Genomic DNA, 18,422 nt, shown 5'->3' on the forward strand with positions numbered 1-18,422 from the left:
TAAGTCATAGGCTGTCCAGCAGGGTCGCCCCACCTCAAGTTTGGTGGAGTGCCAGCTCTTCTGATTTACAACAGGGCTCCTGCTTTGCCAGATTTTAAGGTCCAAATTTACAAAGCACTTTTGCAGCCACTAATTCCACCGAGATTTAAAAACTCACAGAGTTGGGGGCCAGGAAAGTGTTTTTCACAATGCTCAAAAGCCCTTTTATAAGGTGGGAAAGTCTTTCGGACTCATAAAAGGGCTTTTGAAACCCTTTCTAAATTGTAAATAGGAGGGGGGATGTAAGGGGTGTCCCCCCAATTTGCAATTCAGAAACAACTTCCATGGTGGGAATCATGTTTTGGCCTCCGGAGCAGTAGGCAGTTATCTAGGGGGCCACTTCTTGTTCCCCTCAATGTGCATAGGCTGAAAATATTTTGCAATTTGGGAATGCAAATGCAGAGACAATGGGGTCATAGGTTTGCTGCTACTAGAGATAGATAATGGCAGTCATGGCACTTTCTGGCATAAATTCCTCTTTATTCCTGACAGGAACTTCTAGATATTAGCCCCTGACTGAGGGTCCTAAACAAACTATATTTTAACATACATAATAAGTCATATACATTAGCTTTCATTGCAAGCGTTCCTGCATCGAACGGTTTCACCATGCAGAGGTATGCTCACTAAGCTTGAGGGAAATAATATCCATCATAATGATACTGTGAAGAACTGATCCCCCCTCATAAAAGGAAATCTTAAGTATACTTAAGGTCACATGGAAACAAACCAAATCATTCGGCTTTCCCATCGGAATGTTCTTTTTTGCAATAGTTTATTTACTCACATATTCCAGAAGCCCATGAATAAGTACAAAGTCAGAAAATAATCATTTTCAGACTATCAGTTTCCAGAAAAAAGAGTCAAGAAACAGGTTTGCTTTTCAATAGGGATAAAGCAAACAGACATGTCAGAGGCTAGAACACTAAGAGAAGAAACATGAAGCAAATCCCAAACCTATATAAATCCAGTCAATCACAACACATCCCCAGACACCAGACACAGTGCCATCAAGCCTAATCTCAGTCATACAATGTCTGATCAAAGGGTAGTTTGTACTATGGAACTGTCAAAAGGGACAGGAATACCATACATGAGTCACTCAACACAACAGAGCTGGCCCAGGCAAAGCAGGGCTATGTTTACTAGGTGTACCATTATGAAGGAGAAGGATTCCCAAATCCGCTGATTTTTCATCTTGTAATAACATTCTCACACGTAGCCACCCTAGCCAATATGGCTTACCAAGGGTTTCCTCTAGTGGTGCAGCCTTTGCCACTGCAAGCAACATCGCCTGCCATGTATGCCTATGTTTGGAGAGAAACAGGTTGTTAGTCATGTTTTATATTATAGCCAAATGGTACAATGGTGTCCTAATAATGCTGTCCTAAGGGGACAATGTGGACCAGAACTTTGGGTTTGGAGGAGAGGGTCCTCATCACTTTTATAATGGATTATAATATCTGCCAAACTCTAAATTGAGTGAAGATTGGTTTACTAATCACAACAAGTAGAATCCCAAGGGGATAGTTATATTTTGGGGTATCCACCACCTTAACCACCTCGACATTGCCTCACAAAGATAGTCTGTTTACGAGCTGGAGGTAAGAACATTATCCTCCACCACCCCATCAGGGCCACTATTTAGAAGTATGCCCAAGTAGTGTCAGTCATTTCAATCCTATTTCAGAGGAAGGCAGGTGACATTGACACTGATGGTAGAGCGGGCCATTGGTTTCATCTTGTAGTGTGAGAAATTCAGGAAGGAGTTAATAAAGAACATCAGTGACTGCAATGACATAGGGATATGTATTTGTCATGAGAAGGTTGTCTGCATAAAGGAAAGACTTTATAGGTCCAGATGTGAATGATCTAAACTTAATCAAAATGGATGACCAGATGGCAGATGCCAGCTGGTCCAGGCGAAACAGAGAGGGGACAAAGGTCATTATTAATTACATTTTATTAATTAAATTTATTCAGCGCAACAGCTACCCGAAGGTTTCCCGGCACTAGGAACGCAAAAGATGAAAAGAACAGATAGCTAAGTGCAGATGGAGAAACTATTGATTAAAAAGCCATGTTTTAAGTCCTTGCGGAACTTCTGATGCTGTGGCTCAATGCGAAGCAAAAAAGGCATAGCATTCCAAAGTACTGGAGCCAGATGGGAAAATGAGCGTCCACCCATTCTGGTTCTTTTAATCCTCGGAATTTGAAAATTGTGCTGATTAGCGGATCGAAGGGAGCGCGTAGGTCGGTATTGATGCACTAAGGCCTGAAGATAGTGAGGCACTACTCCAGCGTTGATCCTGTGCATATAGCATAGAGTTTTAAACTTAACGCAATTCTCAATTTTCAGCAAGTGGAGATCACGTAATGCGGCTGAGGCAGATGTTCTTGTAGGAAGATTGCAAAGCATTCTGGCGGCAGCGATTTGTACCACCTGTAACCTGTGTAGCACTTGCTTGCCCACTCCCAGGTACAGAACGTATGGATGTTATAAGAGTTTGAACTACCGTTCTTTGAGTGGGCAAAGGAAGCATCCACAGGATTTTTTTCAGCCATTTCAGGATGACAAAGCAAACCGAGGCTACCTTACCAGCTTGTTGCCTCATGGTTAGTTGGTCTTCAACCATAAATCCAAGATTCCGGACAGATTGTACAGGAGTCGGGGTGGCCCCATCTGAGAAGGCCAATGCTGAGGGCCCCAGAGGGTTTTATTTTTGCCGAAAAGAAGGAGCTCGGTTTTACCACCATTTAGTTTTAGTTTGTTGTAATGCATCCAATCTGCGATGTTTATCAATCCGGATCTCAGCAAAGAGGTGCTGTTGTTTGATTTGGTCGAAAGTGAATAAATATGCTGGGTGTCATCGGCGTAAGAACACACCGTGAGCCCAGCTTGTTCCGCAATAGCAGCGAAGGGGATGACGTAAATATTAAAGAGCAGAGGACTCAATATAGATCCCTGCGGAACTCCGTATTGAGATATATGAACTCCAGATTTGGAGGAGGCAGAGAAAACTTGAAAGGTCCTGTTTGTCAGGAAACTGGATAGCCACTCAAGGGCCGAACCCGTGATACCACAGGATTGGAGGGTTTTCAAGAGGATAGGGTGAGAAACAGTGTCAATATATTACAAAAGGAGGTAATATCCAATTGGGACCATTGATCCAAAGCAGCACTGTTGTTAGAAACAACCATATCGCTGAGGGGGGATTGATTAGGAAGGGGAGAGACTACCGACAACTGCCTATCAAAGTCAGCATGGATAGTGCTGATTTTTGAAACAAAGAAATCAGCTAAATCATCGCAATGTTTGACATCCAGGCAAGGGGGGCTTTGGCTGACATGAGGCCCCAGAAAGCTCTTTAACTACTTTAAAAAGTTTTTTTGGACAATATTGAGCTTCTTGGATCATACAGTTTGCATGTTCTGCCCGAGCATTGCGACAAAGTAGATAGTACTTATTCAAAGCTGACTTATACAATAGTTTAATTTTAGGGTCATAATATTTGTGCCACTGCCTCTCAAAATTTTTGCACTTCGTTTTTTCTTTTTTGAGGGTTTCAGAAAACCATGGGGTAGGAAGATAATGATTGTTATATTTCCTTATTGAAAAGGGAAGACATGAATCAATGGATGAACTGAGCCAAGAATGGATGACCGTTTCTTCCTCCAAGGTAGTAATTGAATCTACCGCTCTCGTTTTCTCAAGAAGTAGATTGAATTTCTTTACGTCCAGGTTTTTCCAATTTCTGCCTTTTGTTAGCCCAGATGGTAAGTTTTTCAAATGCTGCTGACATTTGATTTGAAATTCGACCAAAAAGTGGTCAGACCAGAGTACAGGGACGGCCGGTTTACATAGGACAGTGTCCATGTTAGAAAAAATTGGATCGAGCAGAATCCCTGCCTTATGGGTGGCACCCGAATTATGAAGAATGACATTTAAGGCTGCTAAGTACGCAATAAAATTAGTATTGGTTGGTTGAGAGGTGTCATTTAAATGAAGGTTCAAATCACCCACTACTATAAAGTTGGAGGCTTGAAGCAAGAGCGGGGCAATATAGTCGGGAAGGGAGGCTGCGCATAAACTGGCTGGTCCTGGAGGGCGATATATCAATACACCGGAAAGAATGACGTTAGGTGAAAGGCACAGTTTAAATAAGCCAGCTTCACATTCCGAATAATCAAGGTTGCTTCATTTACATTTGTATTTGTTCTTGTATATAATTGCAATCCCACCTCCTTCTTTACCCACCCGATTTTTCCCCAAAAAGGTGTAATTAGGGGGAAGAGCACTAGGGATATCTGGACCTGAGCTGTCATTCAGCCACGTTTCGGTAAGAAGATGGCATCGGGTTGGGAGCCCAAAAGCAGGTCATAGATGTCATTCTTGTGTTTCGAGAGTGATCGACAATTAAGACTAAAGAAGGTGAGTTCTGAGGGCTTTTTATTGTTAGTAGTCGTGCAAGATGTATTAGCACTATCCATAACGAGGTTCCTTACATTGGACTTATAGGGTATAGAAGGAAAAACGCACATATCGCAGTAGAATGGCTCAGAATCACAGCTTAGGGGGGTGGTAGGAACACAATTGTTATAGCGGAGAGACAGGAGGGCCTTGCGTGAACATTTAAGTAGACCGCCAGATTTTTGAGCAGGGGTTATAGCCCCTAGCCCCGTCCGGCCGCGGACGGGCGCAGACGGGCTTGCCTCTGGCGCTGCGCATGCGCGTTTTAAGGTTCATTTTGTACCCCCCAGGCCCAAGCAGCCCGCAAGACTAGCCCGCCGACCTGGACTTCCCCAAAGATGGCGCCCGCATCAGAGAATCCCGCGTCAGTGTCAGCCCTAAATCGGCCGCCTGCACTGCGAGACCCCCGGGGGGAGTAAATGCACCAGGAAAAAAGCAACAGAGTAAAAAAGTAACAGTTTTTAAAAATTAGATCTCCACAAGTAGTAAGTACAATGTTCTTACGAATAAAGTGCTATGCGCATTCCCTGATTCCCGGCTTCCGCCTCAGGAATCTAAACTAAAAATGGTGGTGATTTAAGAGCTCTATATGTAGCCCCCAGGCTTGAACAGCCCGCAAGACTAGCCCGCCGTCCTGGACTTCCCCAAAGATGGCGCCCGCATCAGAGAATCCCGCGTCAGTGTCAGCCCTAAATCGGCCGCCTGCACTCCGAGAAGCCCGGGGGGAGTAAATGCACCAGGTAAAAAGCAACAGAGTAAAAAAGTAACAGTTTTAAAAAATTAGATCTCCACAAGTAGTAAGTACAATGTTCTTACGAATAAAGTGCTATGCGCATTCCCTGATTTCTGGCTTCCGCCTCAGGAATCTAAACTAAAAATGGTGGTGATTTAAGGGCTCTAAATGTAGCCCCCAGGCCCGAACAGCCCGCAAGACTAGCCCGCCGACCTGGACTTCCCCAAAGATGGCGCCCGCGTCAGAGAATCCCGCGTCAGTGTCAGCCCTAAATCGGCCGCCTGCACTGCGAGACCCCCGGGGGGAGTAAATGCACCAGGAAAAAAGCAACAGAGTAAAAAAGTAACAGTTTTTAAAAATTAGATCTCCACAAGTAGTAAGTACAATGTTCTTACGAATAAAGTGCTATGCGCATTCCCTGATTCCCGGCTTCCGCCTCAGGAATCTAAACTAAAAATGGTGGTGATTTAAGAGCTCTATATGTAGCCCCCAGGCTCGAACAGCCCGCAAGACTAGCCCGCCGTCCTGGACTTCCCCAAAGATGGCGCCCGCATCAGAGAATCCCGCGTCAGTGTCAGCCCTAAATCGGCCGCCTGCACTCCGAGAAGCCCGGGGGGAGTAAATGCACCAGGTAAAAAGCAACAGAGTAAAAAAGTAACAGTTTTAAAAAATTAGATCTCCACAAGTAGTAAGTACAATGTTCTTACGAATAAAGTGCTATGCGCATTCCCTGATTTCTGGCTTCCGCCTCAGGAATCTAAACTAAAAATGGTGGTGATTTAAGGGCTCTAAATGTAGCCCCCAGGCCCGAACAGCCCGCAAGACTAGCCCGCCGACCTGGACTTCCCCAAAGATGGCGCCCGCGTCAGAGAATCCCGCGTCAGTGTCAGCCCTAAATCGGCCGCCTGCACTGCGAGACCCCCGGGGGGAGTAAATGCACCAGGTAAAAAGCAACAGAGTAAAAAAGTAACAGTTTTTAAAAATTAGATCTCCACAAGTAGTAAGTACAATGTTCTTGCGAATAAAGTGCTATGCGCATTCCCTGATTCCCGACTTCCGCCTCAGGAGTCTAAACTAAAAATGGTGGTGTTTTAAGGGCTCTATATGTAGCCCCCAGGCCCGAGCAGCCCGCAAGACTAGCCCGCCAACCTGGACTTCCCCAAAGATGGCGCCCGCGTCAGAGAATCCCGCTTCAGTGTCAGCCCTAAATCGGCCGCCTGCACTGCGAGACCCCTGGGGGGAGTAAATGCACCAGGTAAAAAGCAACAGAGTAAAAAAGTAACAGTTTTTAAAAATTAGATCTCCACAAGTAGTAAGTACAATGTTCTTACGAATAAAGTGCTATGCGCATTCCCTGATTACCGGCTTCCGCCTCAGGAATCTAAACTAAAAAAGGTCATCACTGTCTCATACCACAGCTTACTGGTATAGGGTGAGAAGATAAAATGTCAGTGTGAATGCACCATCAGGAAATGTGGTACAACCTACTGACCCTTGAAATGAAATCCAGGCCTATACCAAACCGGTCCAGAACTGAAAGAGTTATTTCCACCCTACTCAGTCGGATGATTTTTAAAGAGACATAGCATATCCTCTCCCAGATCTTTAGATTCCCATTGAAAGTGACCAGGGGTCCTCCAGTGATTTCAGGAGGACCGTTCCAGAACAAAGCCCATGAGTGTTGAATGAAGGAAGAGAAAACTTTATGCAACCTGTTTGCCAGAAGTTTTGACAGTATTTTGACATTTACATTTTTGAGGAGATAGGTCAATTGTTTTGTCTTGAGCTTGGTTTGACTGGCCAGGAATTTGAATGTAATGCCTCTTTCGTTAAATATTACTTTTGAATCCAGCAAGCCAAATGAGACACTTTAAAGATGGCCCTACAGGAGAACCTCACCAATCTGGCCAACCCATGGTCTCTCTACCAAAGGATCAAAGAAGTAAAAATAAACATGGATACCTTAGCTTATACGAGTCTCTGATTCGGCTGTAAAATCCATTCTGAAGAAACAGGTCCTAACCGCTCTCAAGGAAGGCAGAACAGGATACTATTCACACGATCACCTATGTTGTCCCGGTTGTAAAATCATATGAAGGAACAACAATGTAGACCTTAGTAGGGGGACCAGACCCCGAATTCCGCAAGTGAGAATTATGGTCCTCCCAATTAATGAATTCTGCTCTGACTGGTCAGCAGTATTTGGCAGACGTCATTGCAGGTTATGCGATTACAGGACAGAGTATATGCTTCATTTGCTCTGCTGCTGCCCAGAATATTTAACTGCACAGCACACTTTATTAAAAACAAATGTTTTTAAAGCTTAGGATCTCCATTTGCGAAGATGCCTTGGACTTTTATATGACAACCAGCATCCTTAAGGACTTGGCACATTTTGATAAGTTCGTCAACACAATATTTACTGCTATTAAACTACAAGGAAACGCAGAGGCTTCTACCTGAGTGACAAACTGCCAGACTACGGTTATATAAACTGACAGTTTTAAACTCTTCGCTCTTCCTCTCTATGGCCAACATGAATTTTCTTCTGCATGCAGGACTTCATCGTTTTCCAGTGCTCGCCAACAACTTTGAGCAGACTATAGTCAGATATACAGATATTTATTCTTGCTTTGTTGTTTTATTCTTTTATGTAATTGTATCAATTTTACTTAATTGACACAATAAATATTTACTGAACATACCCTTAAGAAATTATATTTTTATTTCTTTTTGGAAAGAGAAATTGCTAGCCAATTCTGAAAAAACTTAAAGACGTGGACGGATTGTAGATCCTAATGTCATTTTTACTGTACTACTAATGATTTGAAAAGTATTTTCCAGTTTGAATGTTCTCTTGTGTAGTTTCATCGGATAAATATACAATGGCATTACTATATTGGATAAAAATGCTATTCTAATATCCTTTGTTGATGAGGTCATGAAACATTGCTTACCTGTGAGTCTGGTTTTTAAAATGTTCTGCTCAGCAATAATCTTTTGACAGTCATCATTTTTGTTGTTTGCTTCTGACAGCATGTCTTCTAACTTTCGAATTTGAGCATCACTGTTCACCTGTCGACATCATTACAAAAGGCATTAATACAAAATGGTTTTGCACTTGACAGTAAACATGAGGTGGGCTTCTTTATGAACGATTATGGAAATGCAGCATAGCAACATGTAAAAGCATGTGAACATCATAACATATGTTATAAAAGTATGTGGTGTGTGACAAGCAAAGCAAGTATTTTTCTTTCAGATCACAATTCATTCTTACTAAGCATAGGCAAATGTTAAACCACTCTGGAATTATCTGTGTAATTTTGGGAATTTAGCATTTTGCTTGTAATGAAGAATATCTGAAATTATGCTACTGCACCACTATGCATAATTTTGCGCCGTTTGTGCAAAATTTCACCAAAAGTACAAGGGAATTTGTTGCGCTATTTTTTTTACAGAGAAATGTATACTTGGATCAAAAATTGATTCAAGGCTACATTTTGTGCTAAAATGTAGCACAAAATGATAGATTTATATTTTGTGCAAATACGCATCATTTTGGTTAATTTTCTTGACATTTGCATTATTACTTGAAAGCAAATTATGCAAATTTTGCACCCCTAATTCGTACCCAACTAATACCTGTCCAACAAGGTGTAACTATATTTAAATTAGTTGAATGTGAACATTGTATTCCATAATATTTTGCTGTTCCTAATATGTGCTTCAGTTTATCTTAAAACCTCTATTAGCCAAGAAAATGTAAAGCTCTTGCTTAAAAATACCACTTTCCGGTAAAGCAGGACCAAGGCATATTTCTGGCTGACTGTTGTGGAGCACAGCCAGATACACCAAGCAGACCATCCAAGTCAAAATGAATGCTTTGGGAATAACTAATTTCTTGAGAGCTCAAGATATGGCAGTGAGGGCAGGGTCCAAGGTAGAACTTGGGGAGGGGGAGGATTACTCGAAGGTATATATACATCAGCAAAGAATTCTTGATGAAGTCATTGGCTTTGGTGCCAAAACCTCCACCTGAACATAGCTGGATTTTGTAACCCCTGTGGTCACTTCGTTGTGGGGCTAGATGTGCTACCTTTCCCTGGATAAACAATTAGCCTTCAGTTTTTAGTGTCAAGTTCTGTGGCTTACATTACAGCATTCAGAGCGAGTGCAATATTCCACATTCACTCAAACTAAGTATATTCCAGGGAAGGAAAGGACAACTGTGGTCCCAAAACTCTGGCGCCCCATTGTTGAAGGCTGTAGGCCTTGAGCCAACCATGTTATCAGTACCACTTGGAGGGATGGGTTCTAATAGGATTTATTGGCAAGGTAAGGACACGTAGGGATGGAAAATATGTGATAGCTAGTGATAACTATTTGCCTTTTGTGTGTTACCACTCCATTCCCAAGATACCTTGATGTCAATTGAAATGTTTTCTTAGTTTTTATTATTGTGAATTTTATTATTCATTATTAAAATGACAGTAAATGTGATTATATACATTATTAATAAGTATTATTGTAATTATGGTTAAATTAAGTTTACAAAGTAAAAAGTATAAATGTTTTAATTAATTTCTTTTTCCAGAGCTGGTGGTGAATAACTATGCAGCATCAAGAAGACTGAAACAAGCCCATCCTGTCCCTCTGATCCCGGTGTATGATTCATTTATGGTCAAATGTTTAACATAGAGTTACAGTCACAAGCCCGCAGGAGTACTCATCATGGAAAACGTTGTTAGAGGCAGTACAAGGAAGGAATTACATTCCACTGTTAGACACTGTGAGAAATGTGGAAAGCATATGGTTCCCAAAGTCTTTTACCACAAGAAGTGCAGGAGCCTATTTAGTATGAAGATAGATTTACAGACTATTAAGCAAAAAGCTGAAGCAAGTGTCAGTGATCATGCCAGAACTAGTGAGTACACAAGTAAACATCATTAAAGTCAAACATTTATGCTGAAGAATGTATATTTTGTGGAAAGATAAAATGCTACAAGGGAACATCAACTCCTGTGAAATTAATTAAGGCCACGGAGCTTAGACTTGACAAAATGCTTTGAGAGTGTGCAACCATTAATTTTGATTCACAGATCTTAGCAGTTTGTAGAAGGGACAAAGTGGCTGCAGAAGCCCATTATACTGCTTCTTGTTAAAGGAACTATACAAGGGTTAAAGCAAAGGCGGAAGCTCATGCATCTAGCATTCCAACGGATGATTGCTACAAAAATATGAGCAATGAAGCATATGATGAACTACTTCAATACCTTAGAACTGTGATTATGCCTAACAAAGTGGTAATACATGTGACGACTCTCACTGAAAGGCTTGAAACCTTCATCACAAGCAGAGGAATACAGGGAATAGAAAATTGTTCGGTTACAGCCTCCACCTATTCCCAGGCAACCATGGAAAATGATGGGCCCAACCTGATAGTTTCATGCTACAGGATGTTGTAAGCGAAAAGAGAATTATCTGTTATAAAGGTTAATGCAACAGACATGAACAAGATCATTAATCAAACATCATTGATTAAAACAAACTTGACATCAACACCATGGCTATATCATCCATCAGATGCTGATACGGATTCATTTACAGTGCTTGATTACCTTAAAGGGTTCCTGTTAGGAGTTCTGAGTCTGACTGGAGATCCAAAAAACACAACGCAATGACAAATGGCCAACAGAAACCCCCAAGCAATTGTTGCTCCCATGGGCCGTAAAAATGCTGACAGGCAATGTTGAAATCCTTTGCACTCTAAGCAGACTTGGTCATGGGATTTCATACTCACAACTGAAAGAAAATGATACCGTTTGTGTTGGAAGGGCGAGATTTTGATCGATACCTTATCACTATTGATCTAAACCCCGATCTGGTCGACTGAACCTTTGTTGCCTGTCATTGAGGGAAGAAAGTGCATCTCTTACCAAGTTAGTTCACCCAATAAAGGACTCCGCTCCAAAAGATCACAAACAACTTCTAGCTTTCAAAAGTTTATTGTAAGGTTAGGATAAGCTGCAGATACAGGCATCTCAGAATGAGATTCACGAGATACACAGGTCCAACTACATACATGTGCTCTCTGAAAGCCCTCAGACGAGCAACGGAAATTACCAGCACAAGTTCTAAGAATAATAAAGCTATCAGCATTGACGCATATTGAGATCTCTCCTTCATTTAAGTTGGAGGAAAAACACACAGGTTAGGCTGTCCCTACCCTGCTCTAGATGGTATCCCTACTTAACCAAGTCTCAACCTAACAAAAGGTGTCAGCAGTGAATGACCCCCAAGGGAAGTCACTCACTCTTAGTCTCTTGGTGAAAACCTATAGTTCTCCAGTCATGACCCCTCTCTGCCTACCCATCCGCTCTCTAAAGGGTCCTCAGGCATCTGCTCTAACTCCACCCAGGGGTGCTGTCCCTAATACAAAACAGTCAACAACATTTGAGACGCCCCTCGTGAGACGCCCCTCACGTGGTGTAGCTTCTGGCTTTTTCCATGCTGCTTTGTATTGGGCCTCATACGTTGGAGTTGACCTTGCTTCTCAGACTCTTCTCCGGCCCGCTGATACCCCTTAAAACATTCCGGAACCCTCCTCCATGTCTGGGCCGTCTTCTGAACAGACCTCTATTCATATTATTTATAATTGGATCCCCCCTTTTCTCTTGCAGACAGACATCTGCATCCAAGATCCCAACTCTCATAGACTTCCAAAAAGGTTCGCAACATTTCTCGGCCCAGACCAGTACGTGTAAATCAATGTTAAAACATTTCAGGCCTACAGCATTTCTCATAATGATTATAGCATTCAACTTCTTCATTAATTAAAGCATGTTAATACTTTTATTCTATTATTCAGTAAACACATCTATAAATCATGGCCCATTAATGCAATGACCAAAACATTAGTGAAATCCATATCGTGAAAAGAAACACCTTCCCCTTCCCTTCTAGCTCTGGCCCTGAGGCCTACCACATTCTGCGTTTAACCACATGCCATCTTACATTTTAGCAGCTACACGACATGGATTCAGGAATAATCACATCTAATAAAATCATATAGTGTCACACATTTCTGTATTAGTTCCACTTCTTCTTAAATCTCTACATTATCTATACATTCAGAATATAATTGCAGATACTACTAGCACTCATGGCATTTCTCCTCATGATTTGTGCTTACTACGGATAAGTGTGATGCACTCATACATTTAGGTCAGTTTGCGCTCTCTCAGTTCCCCCCTTTGATGACCTCTCGGGGTCATCACTAACATTTAAACTGCAGTTATTGCTAGCATAACTTGTCTCTGCGTTTCCAGAGCCCTCAGACTCCTGTACTGATTATCTTGTATGGCAGCCAATCTCTGCAGCTGCTCTCTTTGGGCCCTTTCCGACCTTTTTGCTCTGTACCAATTGAATACCCTCACCAATCCCCACAATATGATCCCACAGATCAATATTATGATGATAGGTTTTAGTATATACCACACAAAGCTTTTGCCTAGGGTGGAGATCCACCCTCCAACTTCACTCATTCCGTGGCCCACCTTTTCCCAGACATTTTCTCTACTCAAGTCTTCGATCTCCTTGTGAATATCAGTTATGTTCCTAATAACTTTCTCAAGGGGCTTTGAATTGTCTGGAATGTAGGTACAACATTCCTGGACCTTCAAAGCCTTACAGACTCCGCCCTCTTTTGCTAGTAGGACGTCTAACGCAAGACGGTTCTGAAGAACCATAGCCCTTATCGATTGCATCTCTCCTTCTACCAGCATTAAGGACTGAGCAGTGCTGGCAGACAACCTGTCGACGACTGTTGCCAGTCGTCTAATTTTAACATCATTAAGGATTAGTCCCAAAAGAGGGAACACAGCTCCAAAGACATCTCCAACCATTTCTGCATCTCCTATATCTCTCCTTCCCCTCGATGATGTCTTGCCCTCGATGATCTCTAAGTCTTGTGCATGATATATTTTGGGGAAGACAATTGCTAGGTAACATGATCCATACCAGTTGTCAGGTAGTCTCACGTAGGCATTTCTTCCACATACAAAATACACATTTGGAATCACTTGCATTCCCTTCAGGAAATCTTTAGTATAGTACTCTATATTGAAAGCATGTTCACAGCTGACTTCTCCCACGTATACATTTTCGTAATACGTTTTGGCTCGGTGAAGACATAGCTTTCCTCTCTGCGTCTTATCTAAAGCTATTGGACCACTACTACCCTTTCTCTTGTGTGCCTTCTCTTCCTCGGTCCAATCTGTTTTCCATTGTCCTGATTTTTTCAAAATCTTTTGTCTCCTGTAACGATCATCCACCTGCCCTATGAACTTCTTCTCGACTTCTGACACTTTGCATGTCAGGTTATTTCTACGGGCATGTGAAGTATCTAAGGTAATCCAAGGAATGAAGAACTTGGCCAATCTGTCTTCACTCTTCCAGTAGTCCCATTTGTTCATCTGCTTATAATTTGGGACTTCTGGCAACACTGAATCATAGTTGGAGAAATAGTATTCAAAACTATCTCTCCCATAAAATATACTAAGCAATAAGCTACATGTAATGCCATATGTCAGCGGGAGGTGATGATATCTAATGCCTTCATCTACAGACGCCGGCAACTGCATGCAGACGTAACAGTCCTTAACCTCCATGGCATCCACGTATTCATATAAGAGTTTAGCATAAGCATTTGACCTAAAGTCTCCTTGGGACTCATCTACGTGTAACCTGCGGGCTTCTGCAGCTAATAACGCTTTCTCTTGAGTGTTTTCCCTTTTCTCACCAGCAACAGTGGGTGTAAGCGTTTCTACAGATTTCACATCAGTTACCTTCGCCTCTTCCTCATGTCCCTTTACATAAGAAATTGTTACCACTAAAGCTATTAATATTATCACTCCTACTATTAGTGTACCTATTATACATTTAGCTCTGCGGTTCTGGGTGCCGGCTTCCATTTCGTCAGACAATATAGCTCTCTCTTATCTTGGCACAAAGTTCTTTTCTTCTCGTTCCTTTACAGTCTCTTTTTACTCCTTTTGTCTTTAGAATCCACACAACTGGAAGCTGACAACCTTCTTCGCAAAGGTCCTTTAACAGTTCAATAAAGACAACCCTAGCCCTTCTCCATCAACTCAAGGGAAGGTCCCTAATATTCTCTGCTTCCTGGGCGCTAGGTAATCTTCTTGTTCTGCTCGCTTTATTTACAAAGTCCTTTAAGCATCTACTATCAGGTTTGTGCCTGCAGCTTCGATAGCAAAGTTCAGTATTTCCAAACGAAGATTGTGCTCTTCATGGGCTGTTATCGTTGTACCAAAGTCGGGGAATTGCAATTCTGAGAGAAACATGTGTTTTAACTTGCTGAGGCGGGGAGGTCTGGGGAGCATGAATGTTAGTGACCCTTCTTGTTCGACTCCGGGTACCAACAGTCGTATTTCCACGGTGACGATGGGCTCAGAACTGGACACCACCACCGCTCGAATCCTCCCTGTCTCCTGTTTCAAAGACATTTGTCGCCAGATATGTCCACTCAGGGGTGGAGTATCTTCTGCTAGGCACACGCACTCTTCTTGACCTTCTTCGGTCCGGTGCTTCAGCGCCCTGAGCACCTTCTTCCGGGTCTGAGTCTTCTGATATCGGAGGGAGGGTTATCTCTGGAGTTGACCTCAGGCTAGAGCTCCTTCTTTGCGGCCAATTAGCTTCTCCACGTGCCCTTCTACTCCTTCTTCTTCTTGTCTGTTCTCGCTCTCTGTCAGACCTGTCAGTGTCTGACTCGTACTCCCAGCTACTTTCTCCTTCTGTAGCGTCGTCTGTTTCGCTGTTGTACTGACCGTCCTCAGCTTGGTCAGACTCGTTCCCTGCTTCCGCTGGCACCTCTACAGCTTGGCTAGCCCCCTCTATGGCTTCTCGGTCCTCTGCTGGACGTCTATCCGAGAGAGGAGCTGTTTCTTCCAGAGGTGCTGGAACCCTTCGCGTATGTGACGCGTGGATCCAATTGGGCAGGCCTCCCACCTTCACAGCCGTGTTCGCGATCAGGATGATCTGGAAGGGCCCACGCCAACGAACATCCAGGCAGTTTCTTCTCACATGTTTTTTCACCAGGACCCAGTCCCCAGGATACAGGTCATGGCACGGGCCCTGGCACGATGGAACCTCGGCAGCCTGCACCTGAAGGGACACAGAATGAATGGCGTCAGACAGCCCCTTACAATAGTCCAGGATCATATCATCTGTGATATTTAACAATGCAGTAGTTGGGACAGATGGCAGCCTCATTGCTCTTCCCATTAACACCTCATGTGGTGACAACCCCGTTCTTCTGTCTGGGGTACTACGAAGGCTCATGAGGACCAATGGCAGGGCGTCAGGCCAACTCAGGGTCGTTGAGGAACACACTTTTGCAATTCTGGCTTTGATCGTGCCATTGATCTGCTCCACAATTCCTGAGGCTTCTGGTCGGTAACTGCAATGCAATTTCTGATCTATGTTCAGAGCCGCACAAATCATCTTCACAAGCTCGCTGTTGAAATGCGTTCCCCTATCTGATTCCAAAGAGGCCGGCACCCCGAAGCGCGGAATGAGTTCCCTAAGCAGTAACTTGGCCACTGTGAGGGTGTCGCACCTACGTGTAGGGTATGCCTCAACCCATCTGGAGAATACACAAACAACCACCAGGACATAGCGGAGGCGGTTGCACCTCGGCATTTCAATGAAATCTATCTGCATTCGATTGAATGGACCTCCAGACCTTCCTATGTGGCTCAGTGCAACTGGTGTTCTTTTCCCTACGTTCAGCTGCTGACAGGTCACACAACGCTGGCACACTGCTTCTGCTGCTATTCTAAACTTAGGATTGTACCAGGTCTGTCTAAACACTCTCAGCATAGCGTCTCTCCCTAGGTGTACGGGACCATGTATGTGTCTGGCCATTGGGCTCACCATCTCATTGGGCAACACTGCTCTGCCATCTGCTGAGACCCAAAAATGGGACTCACCCACTACACATCCTGCCTTTTCCCATGTTTCTTTTTCAAAATCAGGAGCATTTTCTTGCATGTTTGTCAGTTCGTCCCAAGTATCAACAGTTTCCAATATCATGGCTAATTCAGTCCTTACATTTATTCCACCCACTTCCACCTCTGTGAAAGAGTACCCTTGTTCCGCGCAATACCGCGCGACTTCGTCGGCATATCTATTGCCTTGCGAGACGAAGTCCACATTTCTGGTATGTGCGGTGCACTTTACAACTGCGATACCTGCTGGACATTGCAACGCCTCTAACAACAGGCGCACAAACTCTCCATTGCGAATGGGAGAGCCTGAAGAGGTCATGAACCCTCTTTGAGACCATAACTGCCCATAATCATGAACCACCCCATAACCATATTGGCTGTCGGTGTATATGGTGACTCGAATTTGATTGCTTGCCAAGCAAGCACGTGTCAAGGCAATAATCTCGGCTACCTGAGCGGAGTGTACTCCTTCCAGGCACCCAGCTTCCACAACTCCAGTAATTGTACAAACAGCGTAAGCTGCTCTCAACTGCCCAACTTCGTCTCTTACACATGAGCCATCGACAAAGAAAATTTCGTCTGGGTCGGTCAGTGGCTCATCTACGATGTCGGGTCTGGGTTTGGTGCATAGTTCAGTCACATCGAGGCAGTCATGGTCTGTACATTCATCATCATCCTCGATATCATTTGGGAGTGGCATCAAGGTGGCAGGGTTCAAAACAGAGCATCTCCTGAGGGTCACATTCTCTGCAGCAAGAATAACTTGCTCATAGCGCGTGAGCCTGCTGTTGGTCAGATGCTGTGTTTTGGTCCTGGTCATCAACAGTTCAACAGAATGGGGCACGTACACCTCTAACAGGTGCCCCATGACGATATTTTCACATCTCTCAATGCTGACACCCGTTGCAGCAACGGATTTGAGACATCCGGGCAACGCTGCGGCTACTGGGTCTAAAGTAGCCGAGAAATAAGCAACTGGTCTACGGGCATTCCCATGGATTTGGACTAACACAGACAACGCGCAACCTTCTCTCTCACAACAGTAAAGCAAGAATGGTTTATTGTAATCAGGCATTCCCAATGCCGGAGCACGACACAGGTCCTCTCGCAGCTGTAGGAATGCCATCAAACAGTCTTTGTCCCATGGTACCGGATCGCTCACCTCCTTATGCGTCAGTTTTTGCAAGGGCTTTGCTTTCAGTGAAAAGTTCGCGATCCACTGTCGGCAATAACCCACCATCCCTAGGAACATCCTGACCTCTCTCTGTGTCTTAGGCGCATTCATTTTCATGATCGCCTCTATCCTGTCTGGTGACACCTTTCGTTTGCCTTTCTCTATTCGGTGTCCCAAGTACTGCACTTCTGTCAGGCAGTACTGCAACTTTCCCGGGGACACCTTGTGCCCATTGGCAGCTAGGTGATTTAACAAAGCAATGGAGTCCTCCCTGCAAGCTTCTTCTGTTTCTGACGCCACGAGGAGGTCGTCTATGTACTGGACCAGAACTGACTTCTGGGGCAGCACTAGACTTTCAAGATTTTTCTTCAAAAGCTGGTTGAAGATCGATGGGCTTTCTGTATACCCCTGAGGAATACGACACCATGTTAGGACGCGACCTTCCAGCTTAAATGCGAAAAGAAAATGGCTTTCTTCGTCCAGAGGGATCGAAAAGAAAGCCTGACAAAGATCAATCACAGTGAACCACTCAGCTTGGAATGGAATCTGAAACAGTATCACTGATGGATTCGGTACCACTGGACAACACGAAACGACTATGTTATTAATCTTTCGGAGGTCCTGCACTATCCGGAATTTCCCATTTGGTTTCTGCAGACCCATAATCGGGGAGTTGCATGGACTACCCACGATTTCTTTCAGTATTCCCTGTTTAATCATGGACTCGATCACGGGTTTTATGCCTGCAATCGTTTCTGGAGTCAATTTATATTGGGGTGTTCTTGGGAACTCAGCATGCAGTTTCACTACAATTTTCACTGGGTCCACCCCTTTGACCAATCCAATCTCTTCCCCAGTGAAGTCCCATACTTCTGGTGCCACTGTCTCTCTCAAGTCCCAGGGGAGCTCATCTACTGTCAAAGTAGGGTACAGCTCCACGCATATTCTTGAGTTTGCAACTTTGAAGTCTGCGTC

At 43.8% G+C, this 18,422-nt stretch overlaps 1 protein-coding gene across 4 annotated transcripts in view; it reads right to left on the minus strand.

The window, feature by feature from the left end:
- Positions 1-18,422, minus strand: part of MYH16 (myosin heavy chain 16) — a 1,068,458-nt gene that overhangs the window by 351,725 nt on the left and 698,311 nt on the right. For all 4 annotated transcript variants that reach the window (XM_078654769.1, XM_078654768.1, XM_078654770.1 and 1 more), the window contains one exon: positions 8,201-8,318. In XM_078654769.1, the coding sequence (XP_078510895.1) occupies positions 8,201-8,318 (118 nt within the window). The remainder of the gene's footprint in view (positions 1-8,200; positions 8,319-18,422) is intronic.

The sequence above is a fragment of the Lissotriton helveticus genome, chromosome 7, assembly GCF_964261635.1.
Source record: "Lissotriton helveticus chromosome 7, aLisHel1.1, whole genome shotgun sequence".
Classification (NCBI taxonomy): Eukaryota; Metazoa; Chordata; class Amphibia; order Caudata; family Salamandridae; genus Lissotriton; species Lissotriton helveticus.